Source organism: Acinonyx jubatus, chromosome F2, assembly GCF_027475565.1.
Source record: "Acinonyx jubatus isolate Ajub_Pintada_27869175 chromosome F2, VMU_Ajub_asm_v1.0, whole genome shotgun sequence".
NCBI lineage: Eukaryota > Metazoa > Chordata > Mammalia > Carnivora > Felidae > Acinonyx > Acinonyx jubatus.
The window spans coordinates 15,947,424-15,973,044 of NC_069394.1; the positions used below are offsets into that span (position 1 = coordinate 15,947,424).

The 25,621-nt window shown below is 42.7% G+C and overlaps 3 protein-coding genes across 6 annotated transcripts in view; 1 reads left to right on the plus strand and 2 right to left on the minus strand.

Moving 5' to 3' along the window:
- TATDN1 (TatD DNase domain containing 1) overlaps nt 1-11,806 on the plus strand; it is a 56,810-nt gene extending 45,004 nt beyond the window's left edge. Inside the window, exon 12 of the mRNA XM_027063936.2 lies at nt 10,862-11,806. Within this exon, the coding sequence (XP_026919737.1) occupies nt 10,862-10,889 (28 nt within the window). The 3' untranslated portion in view covers nt 10,890-11,806. The remainder of the gene's footprint in view (nt 1-10,861) is intronic.
- Nucleotides 241-11,980, minus strand: RNF139 (ring finger protein 139). Its single transcript, XM_015084740.3, has 2 exons — nt 11,800-11,980; nt 241-2,317 (listed from the first exon to the last, which is right to left on the minus strand). Exons 1-2 carry the CDS (start codon nt 11,978-11,980, stop codon nt 498-500), a joined length of 2,001 nt encoding a protein of 666 aa, XP_014940226.2. The 3' UTR covers nt 241-497.
- Nucleotides 2,177-25,475, minus strand: TRMT12 (tRNA methyltransferase 12 homolog). Of its 4 annotated transcripts, XR_008292455.1 has the most exons (3): nt 23,962-25,475; nt 21,397-22,942; nt 20,501-20,742 (listed from the first exon to the last, which is right to left on the minus strand). XR_008292455.1 is itself a non-coding variant. In XM_053207995.1 (2 exons), the coding sequence occupies exon 1, from the start codon at nt 25,312-25,314 to the stop codon at nt 23,995-23,997; it is 1,320 nt and encodes a 439-aa protein (XP_053063970.1). In that variant the 5' UTR covers nt 25,315-25,474; the 3' UTR covers nt 2,177-2,317; nt 23,962-23,994. The 4 variants fall into 4 exon arrangements, 3 of the variants coding, with proteins under 3 accessions (XP_053063970.1, XP_053063971.1, XP_053063969.1); XM_053207995.1 differs by lacking the exons at nt 20,501-20,742; nt 21,397-22,942 and adding an exon at nt 2,177-2,317 and having other exon boundaries at nt 23,962-25,474; XM_053207996.1 differs by lacking the exons at nt 20,501-20,742; nt 21,397-22,942 and adding an exon at nt 15,227-16,798.
- Nucleotides 25,476-25,621: the final 146 nt, after the last annotated feature.

Below are 25,621 nucleotides of genomic sequence, written 5' to 3' on the forward strand. Positions count from 1 at the left end.
CAGCCTATTTTGCCTTTGTTTTAAAATACCCTAGGTATAGCTTTTATCCTCTGGTCCAAATTACTTTATTTCTTTCACGTAATGTGGTTTCCTCTGATTTGCATTTTCATTCCTCCCATCCATTTTAAAGAAAAACTAAGGTCCACAGTTAGATACTTTCATATGCTTTCATTGAGGAATCTTTGGCACAGTTGATGCACTGTATTATCATTACATCTATTAAAAAGCTAGTTGTTCAAATTTTGTCATAAAAACGTGAAAACATTTTATTCTATGTACAACAATGTACACAAATTTAAACAGGTCACCAAAGAGACCAGAAGTAATTAAAGAGGTATATTTACAGTAGCACATCACAGTAAACGGAAAACCATTCACAGATTCAACATGGATACTGTTTTTGTGCTTGGTTACACGCTGAAGTGAAGCATATTACTCCATTTTGGATGAACTGAATTTTAAACAAATACCTCAATGATTAGCAAATGCTATTTTAATCAGTCAGTATCATCATTAATAAACTCGTCAGCCGCAGGGCCTGTGTGTTGCTGAATCACTCCATTTCTTTCTCTTTGAACATCATCATCACAATCTGTACTGTCCTCTTCGTTCAATTCCCTGTCAGATTCAGCAGCAGCTTCCCTTATAGCTTCCTCTGGATTTTCATTCGGTGCAATAAATCCATTGTTGTTAGATACATTTGAGTTATCCTTAATGTCATCTTCGATGTATACTTTTTGATGGCACATTGGACAAGTATCTTGAATGTACAGCCATTTCCGAAGGCAAAGTGCATGGAAATAATGATTACATGGCGTGATGCGAGCAGATGTCGTAAACTCATGATAGCAGATTGCACATACATCATCTATCTCTTGTAAGCGGCTCCCTTTTATTTCAGGAAGTGAATTAATTTTCTTAACAGCAGTCCTACGATTCATGAATGTCTTCCAGCCATTTTTTGCTTGTAAGTAGATGTTAAAATATGCATGTAGACACATCATACAAGCCCGAATTTTACTTCCTGACTCAAACATCATAGTGTAAGCCCCATTTCCAAACATTACTACTCCAAATATAAATTCAATAATATTGCCTGTTGAACGAACATAGTAGACATAATCATCAAGCTTTTCCCAAAGGACATTATAGTAGCCGTCAATCATGAATAATGTATAAACAGTCAGAGAAACAATTACTTTTAAGCAGAGTTCCACACAAAAGGCTGTAACTGCAAACAACCACGTATTTAGCGCATAGTGATGCCAAAGCACGTAACTGAGTAAAACGGGAAGAATAAACAGGCAAGCTGAGACAAAGAGCACAGGAAAATGTCTACGAAAAGATGACACATGAGAGGCACTGAGAGACATTAATACAGGGTCTGTCATCCCATGGATGAAATGCAGGACTGCAGTTAATAAAAGGCACATGTTTCTACTTAAGCGAATAAGTCTCTCTTCTGGTCTTAGCCCACTTAAACCAGTCTGAAGAGCCAAAATAAAAAATAAAACAGGTGCTACGAAGCCAAGTCGCCTGTCATCCTCTTCAGTGGATCCAATGAAAGCCAATATTCCAAGGCCCAAATAATGGGCTATTGAGGAAATTACAGCACTCATGCCCAGTACAGTTAGTGTAGAATCACATCCACTAATTATAAGATTGCAAATGAGGTCCCAGAAATCATCCCAAGAAATAAAGAAGGAATCAGTTTCATTTGCCATCCTTAAGATGTACATCAACACCGTAGCCTGAGCTGTAATTCTTGTTAGCCAGAAGACTCTCAGTATATCTGGAAAACGAATCCTCTTCCATGTGTCCTCCATTAATAACTGTAATCCATAAATTCGATACATGTGCCTCACTAAAAGATAAACATATCGTGTAGAATAATAAAACCACTTAAGTTTCACTACCAAGACAAGCACTGTGTTTAACGTGAGAATCAAGGAAGAAGTAAAAACTAAAGTCTCTCGGATGTGTAATGGCAGCTCTGTGATCAGGCCTATTACAGGAACTAAGAGATCCAAAATAATTAATTGTGAATAGATGGAATGGATCTGCAGTAGTGTAATATATCCAATGCCCAAGGTCAGCTGGAGAACGATGAGTGCCATCCATAGTGAGGGCCCTTTGCGAGGAAGCAGCTCAATTCCAAAAGCTGATGTGTTGTAGGCACCATAGAAGTCAATGTGCAAAGAAGCATAATAATTTACCAACACTGAAGTTGCAGCTAATAGAAAGGCCGAACTGTACATGTAAAACTTGAAAAGTGATCGTTGTGACAAGATCAGAACAATACTGGATACAAATATACCTAAACAAGAGAGAAAAAAAAAAAAAAAAGAAAGAACAGGTCATTTGAACACAACATTTTTAAGAATGTTTTTCTGCTAATAATTATGCCATTCTCCCCTTACTCAGGAAATATGAATATTTTCAAAGTTACGAACTTAACTAAGCCTCAAGACAATTTAGGTTTAAAGGCCAATAAAGGTTTTGTAAAGTCAGAGTTCACCAGAACAGACCAAACAATATTTTAAAAAATCTTATTCCTTTATGTTCTAATTCCCAAAGTAATTCCAGTAGTACTGTATGTCCAGACCCCAAAATTATCTTCAAGATCAGTTTGTAGTGATACATTTTAATGTTTTAAAATCTTGAAAGAACATATCCTTTCTAATTTCATAATCACTAAAAATATTTAAAACAATTCCATTACTTTAAAAAAATTAAGAATTAAAAATAATCAAAATGCAAATATTTGCCTATTAAACCTTAGATTCCTTTTTCTTAAAAGTCACATTTAGGAAATCAAGTTTAACTTTTATAATTACACCTAAGGCCTCCTTTTCCTCAAACAATGAACTCCTGCTGGCTTTTATTTTTCCTGCTCCTTAAATCTGCATTCTCCCATGGGTCCAAAATCAGGGTTTTTTTTTTCTACATACTTTCCTGAAGATTTCAGAAACATCCTCCAAAGTTCTCTTTTTTCCTGTAATTACTGTATCTTTTACTACAAATAGTCAACCCTTTTTATTCTCTAAATTACAGAAGTAACATTTAGAAAACCAAAACATGTTTTAAAAACTGGTAATAAGGGGCGCCTTGGGTGGCTCAGTTGGCTGAGCATCCAACTGTTGACTTCAGCTCAGGTCATGTTTTCATCGTTCATGAGATTGAGCCCCACATCAGGCTCTGCACTATCAGTATACAGATTTTCTCGGGATTCTCTCTCTGTCCCTCCCCTTGCTCGTGCTCACTCTCAAACATTTTTTTAAAATGATAATAAAGCCCTCCCCCCACACTCTGTATGTAACCAATGTACAGTGTGACATGCATCCAGGATCATCTTTCTTTGTGCTCTGACAATTTTTTTTTAAATTTTTTTAATGTTTTTATTTTTTTTTATATTTGAGAGAGACAGAGCATGAGCAGGTGAGGGGCAGAGAGACGGAGACAGAATCTGAAGCAGGCTTCAGGCTCTGAGCTGTCAGCACAGAGCCCGATGTGGGGCTTGAACTCAGGAGCAGTGAGTGAGGTCATGACCTGAGCCAAAGTTATACACTCAACAGACTGAGCCACCCAGGCACCCCAACTCTGACAAATTTAAGTGAGATCACAATAAACATTATTGCCCAAGGTTTCAACTAACTATGGAAACAATATCCAAATATTCACCTAGTTCCACCTCTACCTCACAACTGAAACACTCAAAATTTCTAAAACCTAACTCACTTCAAATAGTTCTTGCAATTTCCAATTTCAGTTACACGTACCATTATTCTCTTAATGGCACCTCTAGCCCCACATCCTCCAACTTTGATAGTTATTTGCCAATTCTGCTAACACCTATTATGTCCCTTTACTCAGCGACATCAACCTGTTAGCTGGTGCCTAAAAGCTCTTGTCCAAATCTATCCAGTCCATCACCAAACTGCCTTTCTTCATTTCTATGCTCCAAAGCAGTGGCTCTTGAAATTACTAGCAAGTGAAATCTACATTCCTTGTCCAAACATTCAAGGATCCAACGTGCTTTAGAGTAGCGCTCCTCCCAACACACACAGACCACCACTCCAGACTTCTTTCTCAAACATACCCCTTTCTCTGCCACAACTGCAGCTATGTTTACATTCTTCTCTTTGCTTGGTATGATGGGCTTCCCAAATCCCTGTCTGAATCCTACCCATCCAATCGACCCATTTTCTCTGGTAGTGACTGATCTTTCAACTTACCCACAGAACTTGGGGAAACGCCCAATACTCCTATACTACCTGATGTTGTAGTTTGTAGGTATCTGAGTAGGTCATCTACCCTGCTATACAATATATTCTTGGTAGCAAGCAAGGTTCCTACCTTGCACATCTACGGATCCTAAAATATTCTGCAGAAAATAAATACAATTATTTCATTGTTCATTGAAGTCACATTGGGGAAATATTTCTGCTGCGTTCTAGATTATATTTGTAAAGGTAACCGCAAAATACAGCCCACCTGGAAACTGAAACCTATGGAAAGGTAAGACAAAACTGAGAAACCAGAGCTTGGAGTACAGAAAAAGTGGCAAACGCCAAAAACATCATCTACCCACCTTATTTCAACACGTAATCAAGAAAGACACTGCATATTACAATGGAGGCATTTTACAGTCTATTGCATGTAAAAAAGCAAGGGCTAGTTCTCAATGATGGCTTTGCCTATGAACTTAAAATTTATCCTGTGCTCACGTGTCAGATTATTCGTGAAAAGGAGAGAAGGGCACAATCACCTGAAAGACACATACATGTCTGCACAAGAACCACCTAATTCCTGGAGCAAGTGGTCACTGATAATGTCCCAAAGAGCTGACAGGTGGGAACAGGCCCTTTCACTAGAAAATGGGTTTTTGGGGGGGTTGGATTAGAAACATTTTTCATGTACGGTACAGGAAACAGAATTTACTCACCCACTATGTGTAATCTTACTTTTTCTATGTGGAAAAAAAAAAAAAGGTATTTTTCCTGAGACAAAACTTAACCTAATCTCCTAAAATAAGTCAAAATAAAACCCAAATAACTTCAGTCCTATTTTATGCCACTTAAAATGGAGAAAGCCAAACAGGGACTATAAATTATTTTTGTCAACTTGCTATCCACAAAATGGTAAATTAATCTTTACCTGTGAATAACCATGAACTCTGTTGTAATTTATAAATCAGTCCTTTTTATTCTAACAGCTCTTTTCCTTAAAGCTTATTTTTATACACAAATGAAGGAATGACTGGATTTTTACAAATATTTCTGTAGAAAAAGTGCTATTTTGCTTCATGCAAATGTATCAAAGGAAAAAAGGGGGAGATGATGGCCAACGTAGTGAGACTATACTCCAAGTCTGGATGCGCCCCAGCAAGTAACAGTAAGAAACTGTTACTTTTCGTGATTAAAATTATACTCCAGGATACAACAATGACAAAACATTTCAAGAATAGTTTAAAATTATTTTAATTCCTACCCAAAGTTTGCATGTAAGGTTCTTACAGTTTTCTTTTATGCTCATGTTCCTATGTATGGAATGTAGGAAAAAATCAGCTCTCATCTCACAGAAAAAGCCCACGTGCCAAGTAACAAGTCTCTCAAGTAACATTCCCTCTTATGGCCTTTTAACATTGAAATAATACCAAAGTTTGTTGCATTTTTACAACTTCAGACATAAAACTCTTGGTATTTATCCTGAAGGCCTAAGAAAATTAAGCACAGGGGTAGATTTCTCATTAGGATTTAAGAGTAACCTGAAGAAGCAATCAAGACTATATATAAATGCTACTTTATGAAGAAAAATCACCTTGGACACTGGAGATCAGGGATCTCAGTACCCAGTGATTAGAGTTCCACTGAAGTTCTCACAGTAGGAAAAGAGCCAAGTATCAAAATCAATTCAGGAGCTTAGAAGATACATACAAACTCTATTCATGAAAGAGTTCAGGGCCTTTTCAACTTGATTACCAAAATAAGCAAACAAAACAAACACTGCCATGCATGGCGCACAACAAAGTGTTTAACCCCTTTAGGTGTAAAGTCCATTCATACCTTTAACCCTGTCTAGAAACTGAGGACTTAAAACTGGAAGGAAATAAGACATAACATTTATAACTCTCCAGATATCTTTAAATACCTTTTAAACACAATCTAAAGAAAACTATGGAAAAACATTTAAATGCCTAACAAAGTAAAGAATGAACAACACAGAAATGTTATGATTACCGTAATCCAAAGAGAGTCCCAAGCAATAAAATGTAGACCAAGTAAATAAAATATCTTGAAATGTTAATCTGTAGGTGTACTTGATAAATAAACGAGAGCATAAAGTATTTCTACAGAATTCTCATTTGGGGTTTAAAAGGGTATTCTAAGTCTTTTATTAATAAGAAAACTAAATTTTTGCTTCTAAACTAAGATTTTTAACGTTTTTATTAAAAAGAAATGTGAGTATAATTTTTTTAAAGTCAAAAGGTATGGGTATAAAATGAAGAGTAAACAAAGTTTTGCATAAGCAAACACACATTCACGAACTCATTCTTTTTGCTTCTTATCCAAAGAAGATGTCATTGTAATAGTGGAGTTTTTATTATCTTTTTTAAAAACTGCATTTCTGATTACTTATCAAAGAGAGCATCTTCCGATTTATTGACCATGTTTCTTTCTCTGTGAATTGCCAATTTATCTTTTGACCATTTATCTATGGAGCGGGTTTTCCTTCTTGAATTGTAGACATTTAAAAATATTCTGGCTACAAATTCTTTATCAGTTATCTGTAATGCAAATATCTTCTGCAGGTATGTGGCTGATCTTTTCACATTTCTGCTGCTGCCTTTTGATTGACAGAGGTTTTTAATTTTAATATTGTTGGATTTACCAATCTTTATTTATACATTTACTTTCATACATTTTTAAAGAATTCCTCCCTTACTCGAAGGTTAAAAAAACTCTATATTCTCCTATATTTTCTTCTACAAATTTTTAAAGTTCTGCTTTTCACATTTAGGTATTAATCCACCTAAAACTATTTATATATTGATGTGAGGTATGGACCCAGTGTAATTTTTTCCACGTAACTAAATGACCACTACCTGAATAGTCTGTATTTACCTCAATGTACGTACTTCAATTCTACCTCTGAAACACATCAAGTTTCTCTATATACATGGATGCTCTGTTTCTGGGGTTTCTATTCTGTGCTATTGGTCTATTTATCTATCTCAATGATTCTCAGCTAGGATCAGATTTTGCCCCAACCCCACTTCCCCACACCCACACCCAGCATTTGGTAATATCTAAATGTCTAGAGACATTTTTAGCAGTCACAAAAGGAGGAAGAGGGATGCTAATGCGTATGTAATGGGAACAGGACAAGGATGCTGCTGAAAATCCTATAATTCACAGAAGAGCAACCCTCCCCAATGCCCCCCCCCCCACCAAGAATTATCCAGTCCAAAACATCAATAGGGTTGCTGTTGAAAATCCCCAGTCTATCAACATTACTATTGCTTCACTGTTTTTTCACTTCAAAGGTTTTCTGAGTTCTTTCTATACCACCAAAAATACCTATCTCATTCTTTTCAAAAACTCCATTTTATGTCTAAACCTAATATAAAGAACAGATTCCTTTTAGATATTTAGATTACCTAAGTTAGATATCTAATAGATATTTAGATCAACAATTTGTTATTACCAACAATGCTGCCATGAAAATCCTTTCCCATAGTCTTGCACAAGTGCAATTATATCATTAGGTCAAATTCTTAGAATTGGAATTGTTGAGTCAAAAGATGGATGACGGATTTCAAGAGACAGAACCAAATGGCTTTACACAGAAGTGACAGCATACCAAAACTGTATAACTTTATTTGAACTTTGTATATAGTATAACTTTTATTTGAATGCTGAACTCTTCACCAGTCTGGTAACTGAAATCTTGTTGCCTGCATTTCCTTAACTGTAAATGAGGCTGAGTTTTTGTTTTTTGTTTTTGCTTACTGACCATCTGCATTTCATTTATTGGAAACTACTTTATCTTGGGCCCATTCTTCTCTGGGAGTTTAAGTTTTTCTTTAAGTAAGTCTTTTCTTAAAAGTAAAACTTTTATTCAATCTTATGCAGTGTGAATACTTTCCCCTCAGTTTGCCATTTTTAAGAATTTTTTAAAAAAGAGTTTTGTCACAAAAAAAGTCTTCCATTTTTATGCGCTCAAATTTATCAATTTTTTCCTTGTAACTTTTGGGTTTCCTTGTGTTTAGAAAGGCCTTTCTACTTCAATGAATTATCAGTACATGAGTAATACTATCAAACTTGTCTGCTTGCGTTTTCTCCCTTGGATTTAGATTTGCTAATTCAGCATTATGCCGCACTGGGTTGCATTTCATTTAGCATTTAACACCTCCTAAGAATAGCTTAATAATATTCTTAAATACTCCATATGCTGTGATTCGTATTTTTTGGATCTCCAAAATGAGATGCTTTATATTCTAATCTGCTGAAATTCTTGTATTAGTTGGATACCAAATGCAAGTGCAGTGGTGGTACATTTTTGAAGGAGGAGTAAATTTTTCAGACCAGATATAAAATTGGTAATGCTTTCCAGAGAATAGATTTCCATGTTTACAATTCCATTTTAAAGAAAAAGATGAGATTTGACAAATTTTGAGATTTACAGACAGTAGTATTGAGAGGTCAACGATTATTAAAAAAAAAAAAAAAACTAGATAGAACAATTAATTTCAACTATCCTCTGGTAGCTTTTACACACAAATCTGTCACTTTCAGTAACAACATAAGCTGCCTCATTGAATGGGCCTCAAAAATTGAAGACATTTGTTTTCATTCAGGGTAAATCTTTAGCAACAAAACCAGTTTTTAAGAATTTTATCATTCTGGGGTGCCTGAGTGGTTCAGTCGGTTAAGCGTCCGACTTTTGATTTCAGCTCAGGTCATGATCTCACAGTTTGTGAGATGGAGCCCCATGTTGGGCTCTGCGCTGACAGTGCTGAGCCTGCTTGAGGATTCTCTCTCTCTAAAAAATAAACATTTTTTAAAAAAAGAATTTTATCATTCTCACAAGTATGAAAAATTTGCAAATTACACTGGTATAACGTAAGTAGCAGTCCAGGTGATAGATGTGGAAAATAGGTTGTATTTCTTACAAAGTGTGAACAAAAAATTGTGGGTACAAAGCACCAAAATTTCACTGAGGCCTTCAAAAGACCAAAATATCTAACGGTATGGTCTTAACTGAAGCATTATTTTTTTTTTAAAGCTATCAAGCTTATTAATAGCTAACACTTAGATAGCCTTTCCTAGGTCCAGGTACTGTTCTAAGAGCTTACATCCTAACTCACTTACCATCCTTAACATCCTGAGACAGACCATCACTGCCCAACTTTAAAAATGTTAAGAAAAGGGAGGCACAGCGCAGTTAAATCACTTGCCTGAGGTCACATTCTTTAACTTGCCAAATACAGCTTCCATGATTTACCATAAAAATACCCATGGGTTACAAAGAAAATACCAAAATTACTGTTCAGGGTTCTTAAACTACACATGATTTAATTAAGGAAAATACTCCCTTTTCCTTAAAGCTCCTTAGCCTAAAGCTCAACTCTCAAGAGCACTGCCTTTAAGCACCTGGTCTCAAAGGGCTTCTCAAAAGGATACGAAGTTGCAGGTCAAAAGAACATTCAAGGCAGTGGCTACACCATTTGCCAAAGAATACATGAATCCCCTCAAACACAGCTGTTTTGTTTTTTGGTTCTTGTGGCCTTTTTTTTCTTTTTGCTCCACCATGACCTCCTCTTAAAACAGAAGTGACGAAAGTCATCCCTGTAGTTATATTCGGTGAGTTTCCAAAGCAGCACTTGGGTTATCCCAAAATTGATAAAGCTCCTTGGAAGTCTGTTAGCTTCTGTTCTCTCTCTAGCAAGCTCTCTCTCATCCTATGGGGTTGAGGAACAAAAATGGTAATTCTTCTCACTTCTCAGTCTCTTGATGCCAAAAAACGGCACAGATCTTGCCCGCATGCATATCCCTAACTAATGTGGGTGGGTATGGCAGGGAAAGAGGGCTGGTAGTTGATCAGGCTCAGCTGGAACCCCTAAGTAACTATACTAAGTAAGAGCCTATTAATCTATGATCTTGATGAATGGCTTCTAACTGGCAGAAATAAAATACCATCCCAACAGGCCCCCCTTACGAATTTCACTTTAACTGAAATCACTTTTATCTACGAGTACCAAAATGAAGCAAAATATGTTGAGCATAAACCGTTAAAACCACTTAATGCTCTTTTTGAAGCTGAGGTATAACTGACATATAACACATTAGTTTCAGGTGTAGAACATGATGATTCCATATTATATGCACTGTGAAATCACACAGCTCCCTTTTGCCACATATAATGAGGGCATTACACTTTTGTAATGGTAAGTAGCAATGACTGGGATCAAGTAGCTGGTGGGTTACTGAGAAGTCTTGTGCTAAAGAGCATCACTGTCCCATCTGTTAGTTTTAGATCTAACGTATGATCACTACTATACCATTCTGTATCTGGATAGCAGCTGTATAGAGGAGAAAAGTGAACCACCCTGGATGTCAGAAGATTTTTCAGCCCAAGCTCTGGCAACCACTTAGTATCAAAATCAAAAACACTTAGTCTCTATGGACCTCAGTTACCTCATTTAAAAAATGCGATTAGCACCATCCACCTCTGAGGGATGTGTAAAGTTTAGGTTAGATAAAAACAGTGAAAATGCTTTACAAAAATAAAGTACCAAACAAATGTAAAATGTTATTGCCAATAAAACTCAACACCACTTTTTTTCCCCCTTTTGGAGGAATAAACAAGCAACAGATGGTTCCTAATTCAGAAAGTCTCGGTAATAAGGACCTCATCATCAACCCTTCATCAGCAACACTTCAAAATCACAAGCCTACTGAAAACTGATCACAAGAATTACCTCATCAACAAAATTTGCCAAGTTTCAGCTGCTTTAGAAAAAAATGTTATGCGTAAATGCTTCTCACACTGGTAATGCAAGTAAAGACGGGGGATGAAACAGGATATTGTTAACACTCCATTCATTTACAACAAAGGCAGTGATTTTCAGGAGTCTCGGAAAAGTCTCCTCACTTTCTAGCCATTTTTATAACGATTTTCAATACCTTCTCTATTCATGGAAAATGCTAAGACTCGTTACAAGTATCGCTGTCTTCATGAGCATTTTTGGTAATCGTTTCAAGGTCTGACATTCGAAACCCTGTCTCCTTCGTTTGGGTGTCATTTCCCGCAGACACTTCATGATCATGTGGGCCCGGGGATACAGAAGTGACAACATACGAGTGCTCTGTATTTTGGAGAGGGGGAAACTGAGGCCCGGGCCTTGGCACTACAAGCCCAAGGTCACACACGGCGAGATGGGGCAGAGTTGCTGTTTTTCCAAGGCTGTCGCAGGAGACGCGGCGAGCCAGTACTCATTCCCCAAGAGAAACAGCAGGCAAAGAGCCGCATGCTCACACATCCATGCTTTCTCCCCACCCTCGGGTGCAAAAATGAACGGAGGGCTGACTCTTGACGAGGACTGCTCCGCTGTCAACTCTGAGACAAGTGTCATCTCCTCCCCTCTCCCAGCCTGCAAAGATGCCTCTGTTGGGAAAGAAACTGGTTCTCACACATACACACACTACCCACTGACTGCGCGCGGGTGCCCGCTCCCTGCAGCACGTCTCGGCCCGCACAGCCGTCCTGGGACGCAAGCTACCCGGTTCCGCTTACCAAGAAGCCGGAGGAAGATCTGGAGCCCGATGCAGAACCGGCTTTGGCTGGAATCGTAGTAGGAGTTGAAGATGGCGTCGATGATGTAGAGGCAGGGCACCCGGAGCGCCACCTCGAGCGCCGCCCAGACCTGCTGATGGGCCATCCGCACCTGCTGCTGCGGGGGCCCCACCGCCGCCATGAGCCGCTGCCACACCGGGGCTGGGCGAGCCAGGCAGGGCCGCGCGGGGCAGGGCCCGGGACCACGGCCAGGGGCGGGGGCTAAGGCGGGCGACTCCGCCCCCGCCCTCCCTCCTCTCCGGTCTGTCTCACCGCCTGCCCCGCCGCCCGCTCGCGTCTCTCGAGCTGGAGCAGGCGGCGGAGGCTCCCGGGAGGCCTCTGGGTGTCTGTGTTTCCGGCCGGCTAAGGTCTGGCTCCTCCTCCCTCCAACGCCTCCCCCGCCCGCGGAGCCACCATCTTGACCTCGCCCGCCTGCCTCTGCCGTTGCTGCTGTTTGGAGGCCAGGAGGCTGCGTCCGCGGTCACGCGAGACCGCAGGGCCCGCGCCGCCGACTGCGTCATAATCCGGCGTTAGGGGCGCTCCCCAGACCGTCATCACGCGCGGCGTAGCGAACGTCTCGCCGCGTTGCCATGGTTTCCGCCCACCTTCGCGGCTTTGGCGCCACCGGGTGGCGCAGGCGCTCTCCGGCAGCCGCGCCCTCCTGCCTGAGTGGCTTCCTCACGGGAGGCGGTGGCAGCGTCGGTTCTGCGAGGGACTCCATGCTTCCGTGGGCGGAATTATTAGCCGCTTGGTTCTAACCCATTAAACGTCCCATAAACGTGGTTCAGAGCTGTTTGGGAGGAGGAGAGCAGAGGGCGCCGCCCGCCGGACCTACCCCACCCCGCCCGGAGGCCGGTCTGAGGATGGCATTTTCCAGGCAAAATCTCTGCAAGGCCGCCCGGGGTCCTGCTGGAGCGTCGCTGAGCGCGCTCTGTGCTGCGGCCGTGCGACGTGGCAATGAGCTGGGGGTGGTAGGCGCTGCCAAGGAGAGCATCCCTCTCATCTCTTGCGCATCACCTTCCGTGTCTTCTACCCGACTGGACAGAACTGAGGACACCCATCGGCCGCACTTTGCGAATGTCAAGGGCCACTTGTGATTTAAGGGCGAGAACCCAGGGCTCTGTCTGTGTTTCTCGCCTTTGAGGTCCGCACACTCAGGCAGTCCCTTCTTTCCTCCTCAGGGAAGAAGCCACACTTATGTTTTTGTAGGGGATCAGAATGTGCCACCCCAAAACATGCCACTTTGACACAAAGATAATTTTGAGCTGAAGACAGCAGAGAAACAGCAGGAGCTTAAAAAAATTTTTTAAGATCCCTGCCCGCCCTCCCCACTGCCCCCGTTCGCCTAAAAGGCAGGACATAAATTTCTATTTGTAAAGGTGCCTCCCTCTCCCTTACCAAGAAGAGGGCAACTCAGACTTTCACTGACCCGCAAACCTTAACTAAATGAACCCTTATCTTCCATTCGTTTCCTCCATTACGTTTTTACCTTAGCAGTCTGCTGTCCCTGAAAGCCTAATCGCCTTTTCTTTTGTCATTTCTCTACAAAATTATTCTTTGTTAATACATTAAACCCCAAACTGTAGGCACGCTTTGAGTCATTCACCACTTAGTTTCTCGCATGGGTATGTGCACTCACGGGTTAATAAACTGCTTCTCTCTTGTTGATCTCTCTTTTGTCAGTTTAATTTCCAGGTCCCAAGTCACAGGACGTGGGACCACGAAGGAAGGTCTTTTTCCCTCCCTACACTTTCTTGCCTATCCATGTAATTAATGTAATGTGGTCATTCTTATTTTTCTGTTCCTTCACCAGCAAATGAGAGTGTAAATTGGGCCAGAGTCTGCTTTACTAACTCAGCCATCTTAAATTAAGGGGGATCAAAAACAAAAACAAAATTTTAAAAACCTGGCTCATTTAGGATCCTAGCCCAAACTGTGCTCTGCTATCGTCTGTACAGAGCTCTGCGTGGGTGACTATCCTCTATTAAAAACCCTCCAGAGGAAAGGAGTATAAAACTCCAACACCCCCTTTCTCTGGGTGGAGTTAGGTGTGGTAGGAAGATTGATTCATACCCAACTCCTTACTCCAGTCTCATGTTTTTAACCTGTTGTTGTTATCCCCCACAAATAATGACTGCCATCTATCTAGTGCTGTGTACGGGGCACCACGGGGACGGTTTTACATTTTACTTAAATCTTTGCATCAGCCTTTTTGGGGTAGGTAGGATTATCTCTGCTTTAGAGAGGAGGAAACTGGGGCTTAGAGAAGTTATCACAATCACAAAGTATGTATGTAAGTAGTAAGCTAGAATGGCCATAGCTAGTAGGAGTCAAACCAAGGATTAGAACCCAGGAAGCTTAGAACTTCAGGCATCTTTGATTCCTTCCTCTTCACACCCACAGCCAATCTGCAACCACATTGTATCCACCTGTCTCCTTTGTATTCCCCTTTCTGTTGTCACTGCCACAATCCGAACCCAAGATCCTACTGGAGCTTGCCTGATTCACTGCAATATCCTCATTATGTTATAATGATCACCACTTTTCCTATAAATCAGTCTGTTTACCTCTGCCAGGTTAATTTTCCTAAATTGCACACCTGGGGAATAAACTTGTGGCGCTGACAAAATTCCCAAAGGAAAGCAAACTTGGTAAGATGAGAGGATTATTAAGGTTTATATAGAAAACCTCAGAGACGTAAATTAGCTTCTCAACTCACCTGTTATTCTGCCCTGATTGCAATTTAAAGCAAAAAGGGAGAAGCTGTTGTGGAGGAAAGGGTCCACAAGGACTAATCTAAAACAGGAGTGTGGTAGACAAAGCAGGCAAGTACCAATTACATTATGATCATGCAAAATGGAGAATTAAATAATGTATGGGCTCTCCAATTTTTATTTAAAAAGTTAAATGTAATAAATAGTAAATAAAAATCATATCAAAATGCTTCAGCCCTTATTAATGCTTTAATGGTTTCTAATCTTAATTTAATGCACAAATTTTATTAGTTTAAGAATTTCTAATTCAAAGTAAATCCCACTCTCGGGAGCGATGGCACAGTCGTTCTCATCTTACGTGACTTCAAGCACATCCCTTTAAGCTCTAGATCTCACTTTCCCCATCTATAAAACGAAGGTTTAAAAAGATTCTGGCAAAGTACTTTAAAATACTACCTTAAAATTAAATGTAAATTACTGAGGTAGTTTTTAGAAAACTTAGGAATTTGGGGGGGGGGGGGGAGGTGGCACCTGGGTGGCTCAATCGGTTGGGTGTCAGACTCTTGATTTCAACTCAGGTCATGATCTCATGGTTGGTGGGATGGAGCCCTGCATCAGGTTCTGCACTGACAGCACAGAGCCTGCTTGGGATTCTCTCCCCCGCCCCTCTCTCCCCCTCCCATGCTCAGTTATCCTTGCTCTCTCTCTCTCTCAAAATAAACTTTTTTTGTTTTAAAGAAAGCTTAGGAATTTTAAAAATAAAAGATAAGCTTTCAAAAGAAAAATCCCTACGTCAGTGGTGCACTTTTCTGTTTTACATTTGCCATCTCTCAAGTCTATATTCTAAGCTCAGTTTCATCATGCCTGAGCTCCGGGTGCCTGCTTACATTTTAGGGGTCCAGTCAAGTTAGGAGAAATAATCACCTTCAAGTAAAGATGAAGGGATACCCTCCTGTACTACCCAAAAATATCCTGTACTACCAAAAAGCTAATGACTACCAAACCACTTAATAGATGCTATGATGGAAACAGAGGAACAAGGACAAAAATCTCAGAGGAATAGTTCTTTTGTTTTTTGTTTTTACAGAAGGAACTTACTGGTTATGTTTGCTTAGCTTTGCAAGAGGTTTTCTCAGCTTTGTATCAGGAAATGTCTGTGTTAGTCGTCATCCAAACAGAAGCTAAATTCCTAATAAGCATAATCCCTCCATAGCACCCACTGTGAAAAAAAAAATTAAATAAGCTTTCAAAGAAATAGCTGCAATTCACTGAATTTAATCTTTGCTTGGTTTCTACATTGACTTGAATGTTGCACAATTCAGGTATATGTTTATATTGAATCCACTCAGAGCAGTGTGGAGGGTGTGTGTGCATTCACACAGACACACTCTATATACGTAAGTTGCCTGTTTAAAATATTACCAGCTTAAAAATAACTTCATTTGGCTTTAATGGTTGAATGCCCTTTAGTTCTGAAAAGCCTTTGGAAACAGAACGTGTAAAAACTTGTTTGACTTTTCTGTTGACCTTTGCACTTGCCAGGTCTCTGTTCTAAGCAACAGGAACTGATTCTGGGCTATCTTAAGCAAAAAGGGAGATTATTAGAGGGTTATTTTCATTATTCTTCACGATTTCAAGTTCCAAGAGTGAGATGCAATTAGCCGAGCTTATGGGACCCTGTGTCTTACCCCAGCTGTACCAGCCAGTGCCAACAGCTTCCTTAGCGGGCAGAAAGCAGAAAGAAGCCAGCACTTAGAACCACCCACCCCACCTCTACCCACCAATGTATTATGTATTTACTTCAAACGGATAATGGGGATGCTGGGGGGAAGGGTAGGAATTGATAGCCCAAAAAGGGATAGATACACCCCACAACTTTTTCTCAGACCTTTGGAATTAACTTTAAAAAAAAAAAAAAAAAGGCTTCTGATCCCAAATTACAGTTTTTCTCATTTCATTAAAGTAAATTTCAGATATGCCCATCAACATGCAGCTACTATTTGAGTTTTCCGGTTTTGTAAATGCCAAGTGAATAGGAAAAGTCTGTTGTTTAGTTAACAAAGGAAACAACAGAGAATATGGTGGCATTTGCAATCAATGTTGAGTATACACTGACTCCTTCAGTTCGTTCATTCCTGTGACAGACATTTGCCGAGCACTTTCTATGCATTTGGCAGGAAGTTTGCCCGCTTCTGCCTCTCACTCTAGACAGAGAACTTAAACTCTCTAATCATCAGTATCCTCACCTGGGAAAAAGAAAAAAGTGGTTAATATTGCCAAATAAGATACGAAATACATAGCATGCGTTATCCAGTTGGATCTGTCCTGCTTTTGTCATCACACGTCCTATGTCCTACTTGTATTGCCTCCCTCTTACAAGAGCCCCTGAGATTATATCAGGCCAACATGGATAAACCAGGATACTTTCCCCATCTTGAGATTAACTTAATCACACCTGTAAAGTCCCTTTTATCATGTTAAGATAATATATTTACTGGTTCTGGGTATTAGGACATGGACATATTTGGGGGACATTGTTTAGCCCGCCACAGTGGAAATTCTCCTATTTCTACCCTTTAATTCCTAGCTGTGGATTTTCTATCTGAATGGGACATGGCACTCATTATGTAATAGGTATGGATTTAGAGTGTATACTGCATCCTGGTGAATGGGATCCCATTCATAGGGCATTATCTTCAAGCTTTGATTTGGTTTCAAAAGGTTTTTCCACCACTCCACCAGGCCAGCATTTTCCTGGTTGTATAGTATGTGATAGGATCAGTGAATCACCTGGTCATGTGCCCACTCAAACACTTCCTTTGCTGTTCAGAGGCAATATTATGCAGGAGACATATTGATGGATCGAACACTGTAAACCTTTGGATAGCAGCACTGGCCAACATCTTGTGGGCAGGAAAGGTAAACTCATGGATGCACATAGGAAGATTCTAGTCAAGGTGAATCACTGCCCTTCCATGACAGAAGCCCAATGTAACCCATTTACTACCAATTAGCTGCTTGGTTTTCTTGAGGGATGGTGTTGAACCAAGGGCTCAGCGCTGAATACTAGGCTCTTTGGTGAGTAGAAGCCATGCTGTTGGCAACTTGCTAACCTGCATCTCTGCAACATGTTATTCATAAGCTCTTTATGCTACTGGGGTAGCTCATGACGACCGCTGCTAAAATTAACCAGCCAAGTCTTTTGTTTACTTGTTGAGTTCCTCTTTGATGTGCATGTCTCCGGTAGGCACTTATGCAACACAAAGCTCTTTACTCATGTATCCAATCCCATAGATTCCCCACCACCTCTTCTCCAGGCTTCATTGTCCCTCAACTAATCTTTCCCACTCCAGGCCCCTGATCAATTTGCTAACCTATGTGCCACTTGCCATGAAGGTATATTCTTACTTCAGGCAACTTCTCTTTCCATACGAGGTGGATGACCAGGAATATTGCCCCCAGTTCTGCCTTGTGGGAAGATACCCTTCCCTGCTGTCTTTTAAGACCACTCCTGAGTAGGGCTGTAGGGTAGCAGCAGTTTATTTTGGTTTTGAACCTGTATTCCAAGAAAGCCCATCAATGAACTTAGCTCTGCATTTGCATCCTTTATCAGCAAGACAGAAGGGCTTCTCAAGTGGCCATGATTGTGGGCCGAGGGAAGGGCATTGATGCAAGAATTATAAATATGACACAGGAGTCTGGGCCACCTACCTGTGCACCTATTCGTTTCCTCTGGCACTCGCCATCCATCCCAGATGTACCACTTCCACCTTATGATGGTTTGACTTGAAGGGTCTGACAAAACTCAGCTCATGATGGGCAACTCTGGCTACATGGTTACCCGAAGTTCCAGAAGATGCTCAGATTCTACCAACGCCCATTAGCATGCCAGGAGCCATTTTTGGATGACGCCTGGCTCTCTGCTGCATACCATCTGGCCTTGCTACAGACATCCACTTGAGACTACCTTGTGATTTTCCCATTGGAGCTTGTCCTAAACTTCCATGGCTGCTTTGCTTATCACAGATACTCTTGTACCATAGAATCTCCTGGATTGAATGGTCCATGAAACAAAGCTAATTACACCGCAACCTGTACCTGCTACAGGGACTTTATGTGCTGTGGATCCCACTGAAAACTGGCAGCCTTCTATATCATCCAGGATAGGAGTCAGAGCAGTATTCCCAAGTCCCAAATTCCCACAAAGGAGCATGCAGAGGTTGGCGTGCTTCCTTGACAGAGGAACACTGATGAGTGGGTGAGATGGAAAAATCTGTTCTTTACCGTGAAGGAGCAATCTTGGCATTCAAGCAGACCAGTAGCCCTAAAAATTTCACTGATGGAACAGGTTGCTGGATGGTATTAGTGATTATTCGGAGTACAATATACTAGCTCATTGTTTCTCTGGCCTAATGAGTATGATGCCGTTAAGTATAGTAGGTTAGTAGGGTGTTCCTCGAAATGTTCCCATGGCCTAGGTCTCCTCAGACTATAATGATGGGGGAGTGGAGTCCTACATGAACGCAAACTGCTTCTCACCCAGCACCCTGAGGGCTCAGTTCCATACGTACTCTCATGGCTCCTGCTGGTACATGTTGCTTAGATCCTGCATCCCCTTTGGCACATGGGCCCAGCTGAAATTGTTGACAGAAGACACAAAAACAAGAGAAAAGGAGCCGTGTAGGATTGAGCCAGTTGCTTTGTTCGGTGTTGTGCAGCTGCAGTTTTACTCATCAAGTTTTGTTGACCTTCGCTTGAGTTATGAAACTATGCATACATATAGCTTTCATTTAAAACAGCAAGATTCAATGACTAAAAAAGGAAACTAGGACCGTCTGTCTGTCCATCTATAAATACCTACCTAATAGCGTACAGAGAGCTTCGTTGCATGGGCCACTCCATCCAGGAGACGACAGGGTACATAAGTGTGGTGGATACGTGCGTGTGCATGTGTGTGGTATGTTCCAAACTGCAGTTGTAGCTTCATATTCGTTATTGTCTATTTGCCTTTGATTCAACCTTCACCTTCAAAAAGCCAGAAGCAAATACCTATTCTGACAGTTTGGGCCCTCTCTGAAATTATGTGATTGTTGATCAAGTAATCTTGCAGGCAGTCTCAAATCTCATCAGAAAATTTCCCCTGTACTTAGTGTTAATAGTTTTACATTCAGTTTATAACATAGGTAGGGATCCTAACACAACTGTGGTAAGAAATTCTTATGAACTTTATATGTTGAAGTTTTGTGTCAGCTTAAGTATTGATCTGTATTTATTATTGCTAACGTGAGTTTCTTCAGTGATTGTGAAAACTAGTAAATTCATACACTATTATAAACTTCTAAAGAGTTAAAAAAAGCTACACAAAATATAAGAAACAACGATCCTCAAGGCAATGAAGGACAATGATCCATGGGAGATAAAAACAAGGCGAGCCTTTTAATGGTTTAATCACTCCAGCCTATTGCCTGGAGAAAGTTCCCCGGCTGTGGCTGTGGCAGGACATGGCAGGATGAGGGGGAAGCTGGGTGGAGCCCAGCCGACTCCCTGAGGTGGAGATGGTACTGGGAGTCCCAGGAGCCCAGTTAACGAGTTTAGAGGTTGGAATGCCAAACAGGAGAGGGTCACGGAGAAGTCCCGAGATCTGCCGACCATCCCCTGAAGCGTCAGCTGAGTAATGATCAGTGCGCACAAGAGGACGCTACCAAAGGCCAAGAAAAATGACGAGTGTCACGGCTTGCCCAGTGTGAAGTGGCCGCACCCCGAGGCTGTTCAGAATGACATATATTGACACGTGTCCAGGGTGGGAGAAAGTGAATTCAAATGCTATTTATGTGTTTCTCATCATTTCAAATTTCTATGTTTTTATATTTAACATGCATGCATTATACTCCCTAGGTCAAGAGGTGCGCATCACTTATTAAAATCATGAAGTTAATGAATAAAGCAACTCATAGTTGAGGGAGTTTTAATAAAGTTATCGTCACTGTTTTTTAATCACAACCTCTCCATCAAGTGGTGCCCTAAGTGACAACTAATACTGATGCTCACGGAGGAAGTTTCAGCACTTTTAAACGTTCCCGACTGAGGTGACCAAGCCTCCATGAGCCTCCTGATCCTTTCAGTCTTTTTTCCTCGGTTCCATTAGGTGCCTCTTTCTGACCAGGCCAATCCAGCAAGTGCTCGGAGAAGACTGTAACGTAAATGGACACACTCAAGGTGGAGAAAAGGCTTAGGGGACCCTTACTTTCTTCCATTCACACATAACTCCAGCTCATTCTTTTTTTTTTTTTTTTTCAAGTTTATTTATCTATTTTGAGAGAGACAGAGAGAGCGGGAGCAGGGGAGGGGCAGAGAGAGAGGGAGAATCCCAGCAGGCTCTGTGCGGTCAGTGCACAGTAACCCAACTCAGGGTTTGAACCCATGAAACTGGGAGACCATGACCTGAGCCGAAATCAAGACAGCTGGCTACTTAGCTGACTGAGCCACCCGGGCGCCCCTCCGGCTCATTCTTTAAGTCTCAAGTGAAGCGTCCCTGCTCCCACCTTCCCAGCCACACTCTCCGCTTCCCCTAACCCACACCCCCGAACGTGGATGGCTGCCTCCACCGTGTGTGCCCGTGAACACCCGTCTGTTTCTGTCTCAGCACTTAGTGCCCAGTATTAACATGGTTTCCTCTGTGTCCACGTCACCAGAAGTGATCCCTCCCATTTTGGGCAGGACTCGGCTTTTTTTAATTTTTTTTTTTTTTTAAAGATTTTGAGTACTTGCCCCACCTCACATGGGGCTTGAACTTACAACCCAGAGATCAAGAGTCACATGCCCCCCAGGACTCAGCTTTACTCACCTCTGTGTCTCTGGCCCTCAGCACGGTGCCTGACAGCAAGAGTACACGGCACATCCCAATTAATCAGTGAATGGCTTTTCAAAACAAGGACCCTCTACTTTAACTAAAGCAAATGTACAGCAATTCCTCACACCCAAAGTAGGAACCGGGCAGTTCACCGTACACGAAGACTGAAGTACTCACTACGTGCCAGTCACGGTGTTGACGGTTCAGGTCCATTAACTCGCTTAACCCTAACAAGTATGCTTCGGGCTACGTACACTTGTTAACCTGTATGTACAGACGAGGACACTAAATCTTGAGAGACTGCCTCAGGTCACAGAGAAAGAAGGGAGGCCAGAAAGTGTATGAGTGGAACCTCAATTCCATGAAGGCAGAATCCATGTCAATCTTCTTTGACCACTGAACATTCAAGGCCTGATGTGTACGTAACAGGTCGAACGAGACCAGTCAGGTGTATCTGATGTCAGCGGCCCATCCGTAGCTTAGGTCAGAAAGGTAACTCCTCAGCCCCTAGCCACGTGGCTCCCTGACCCCCCTTCCTCCCTGTTTCTCCCCTGCCTTCCTTCCTCCCCACGCGGCCTCCAGTCCCAGCGTGGCATTTTTAGCCGGAGGCACAAAAGCCGCAGGCACGCGTGTCAGAAACCAGTATGGGGAAGAGGAGAGGATTCAGGCAAACACAGGCCACTCGGTGGGATGGTAATGGACCAGTCAGGCCCCCTTCTGCGATGGGGTCCCACGACGGCTACCACTTCCTGGGGGCTTACTGGGTACCGGACTCTATTCTTTTTCATCCTTACAACGACCTCCATCTTCAACACACCTCTCGCTGCTTCTTCTGTTCCGGACTGCTCTAGTGACGGTGCTCCAAACATCTTCTGAGCCAACTCTCTGCACTCACTATTTTCTTCCGCTAGCATCTGTTTCCAGCCTGACTCACTAACAAAATCTTACCCAGTTTTTAAGAGCCGGGCCAAACACTACCCCTCTGAAGGCTTCCCCATTCTGAAAACTTTTCTTCACCTTTGCACTTCTACATGGTGCTATCACTCTTACGGTACCTACTGTATTCCAGCTCTGAGTTTTTGTGTTATTTCTGCTGCTAGGTTGTGAACTCCTCAGAGACAGGGTCTGTATCGAATGCATCTGCAGCTCATATAGACAGCAGGCACTTAATTTGCGTGGAAGCATGAACAGTACCAATCCTGTCCTTACTGACGCTGTCCCGAGAAGGACGAGCAGCCCCAGCTCGAGCCCAACAAGCTGAATGCCAGACACAGTCATAATCCTGAGAAAGCACAACTTCCCTGTGCGTCCTTCATCAGGCAAACAAGCCCAGATGGCTTCGAAGTGCACGAAAACACAGCTCCGAAAAGTGATTCTCAACTATTAGTCATTCCAAAGGTAAACAGTGCTTCTCTGCGATCAGTCATTCCAGGGGCACACAACGGTGCTGGCAGACAGTCACAAACCAAAGTGACGCTTGAGAAACCCTGCAGAATCTCTCTCATTCCCTAGAGCTCCTCACGTTGGGCCTGATGTCCACCTGAGAAGGAACACGAAAAGGGAATCTGAGGCCTGTTAAAATCTAAGATTTTAATGTGAACTTTAAAAATAGCTAGCTTAGGAGCACCTGGGTGGCTCCGTAGGTTGATTGTCCAATTCCCAGGGTTGTGAGATCGAGCCCCGTGCTGGAGTCCGTACTGAGCATGCAACCTGCTTAGGATTCTCTCTCTCTCTCTCTCTCTCTCTCTCTCTCTCTCCCTCGAATAAAATAGCTAGCTTTTTGTACAAGCTTAAAGCTGGAAAGCTAGTTTCCCTATAATTTAAAGCAGTCATTCTTAACCTCTTTTCTACAACAACAAACCTGATACATAAGACATCCTCCCCAACACTCATTTAGCAATGCTAAAGCAAGGGAATGAAGTTAATACACTACAGTAATTCTTATCCTTTTCCTTCCCTAATTCAGTCTTAATAACAAAGCTGCACCGTTTGATTGCTTTGATTTGGACTCTGTTGCTTAGTCTCATCAATTTTATATCTCAAATCCATCCACTTCCCACTGCCACCGCCCTAGTCTAGGCCACCACCATCTCCTGCCTGGACAACCACAGAAATCTCATCACCGGTCTCCCTGCTTCCATCCTGGCCCCACCCTGGCTGATTTTCCATATTGTAGCCGGAGTGATTTTGGAAACAGCACTGTGTCTTTCACTCTAAAATAACCAAGCCTTATTAGATAACAACTGCTTATTAGATAACAGCCATACGAGACCATTCAAAGAAATCCTCATTTTGCAAGTGAGGAAATTCAAGGCCAAAAGAATACTGGAATCACCCCAGAACTGAAGTCAGAAGCCAGAAACGCCCCAGCCTCATTTTAATGAGCCATACTGCTTCTCCCAGATATGTAGTTCATTCTCAATGTGTTAACAGAAGACAAATGCAATGACTCGGATTGGTCTAGAGCCTGCATTCAGGGCCACAAAATATTAAAATAGGTTGCCAGGAGAAAAGAGGGGTGAGAACCCAGCCTAAACTTATGTATTAAGGTTCACTCACATGTAGATCCTTGGGTCTCAGGATCCACCTTCTCTAGCCAACTAGAGGGCAGGGGCGGCATTCCAGATCCAAGACTATGTGGTCCACATGGGGAGCGTAGGATTTCACTGGTTGGATGTGCAGGATTTGTGTCTTCCATGGTTTCCCGTGCACCTGCCGAAGAAGGGTGGCAATACGAGTTTCTGCAGATTCTGCCCATCTCTGCCACTCTGGTTTGGTGGCTGCTGGCAGTGTTTTTCTCCTAGAATCCCCGGTAGCTCCATTTGTCCCTTGGTTGGTGATAATTTGCTGAGGATAAGGCCAATGCTCCTTCTCCATTTCACTGCTTCCAAGAGGCTGGAGATTCTTCCCTGGGAAAGATTCCACATTTTGGTGGATATGCAAAATGCCCCCAGCATCCTGTTTTAGCACCTGGCAGGCAATGGGCCAGCCTTCTTCAGAGCTGGGAATCAGCCCCAGGTTCACCCTGTCTGCAATGTTTGAGAGCTTCAGTTTTCTGTTATCCCCAAAGTGTATTTGGCACCGATCTGCCACTCCATTGATCTCAAGATTAGTTCTCAGGGCAACTACAGCATGGGGGTTCCACTCACAGGCGTGGACGAAGGCAGCACCAGCATGGACCAGGAAGGGCAACGTAAAATAGCCAATCCCTGCGTAGAGATCCACCAGCACCTCTCTGGCACAGGGCAGCGATGCCACTCGAAGCTTCTCCGTGATGTTTCCGAAGGAGAACATGCACTGGGTCACGTCAAACTTATATCGGATCCCATTATCGACATGCTCTACCCAGCCATGGTCGCCCAGCAGCAGAGTCACGGCTGGTGTTCGAGTGCCGTCTGGTGATACCCGCCCTCGTTTGGCCACACGACGGACGCCAAGGGCCGACGCAACAGTCTCCCAGAGTTCTGGTTCCAGATTTTCCCACTGCTTGGCTTGGAAACAGTCTTCACTCAGCAACAAGAGGTTACCATGCCGTTGCCAAGATCGGGGCAAATCAGCCTCCAACTCAGCTGACCACGTCACTCCCCGTCCCTCTACCCAGCGACTCACTTCAAGACACAGCCTTTGGGCAGGTGAACAACTCTGAGCCTTCTTGGAGGGAACAGGATGCAGGAGCTGGGTTACTATACAGGTGCTGCCTGGGGCCACACAATTCCTCAGCTCCCGCAGGTGCTGTTCACGGAGAGCCTCGCCCAGCACGGGTAGCGCCACGGTGCCATCCGGCATCTTTGCCACACGGTGCTGTCTATCCAAGAGTTTCTGCTTCTCGAGATATTCCCTGTATCGCTGGGTAAACCGAGGCTCAGTCACAACTGCGACAACAGCCGCGTTCTTCCCACCTTCCCTTTCCATGCTGCCGGAGCCCCATTCTCTCCGAGTCCCTCCGCGAGACTCACTCAGACTCCACTCACCAGGACCGGGATCTCCACCGCAGCAGCAACAGGAAGACCTGCGCGAACACCGCCCGCCGGAGCCGGAAGTGACGTCAAAATGGCAGGCCGGAACAAAAGGTTGGTGCGCTTGCGGACAAATGCGTCGCCGTTGCCGTGGAGACGTTGCTGCCGCCATCTTTGTTGTGGTTGACCATGCCTTGCTTCGGTTTAACGGGAGATTAGTTAAAACAAGGAATTCTCAGGGCGCCTGGGTGGCTCAGTCGGTT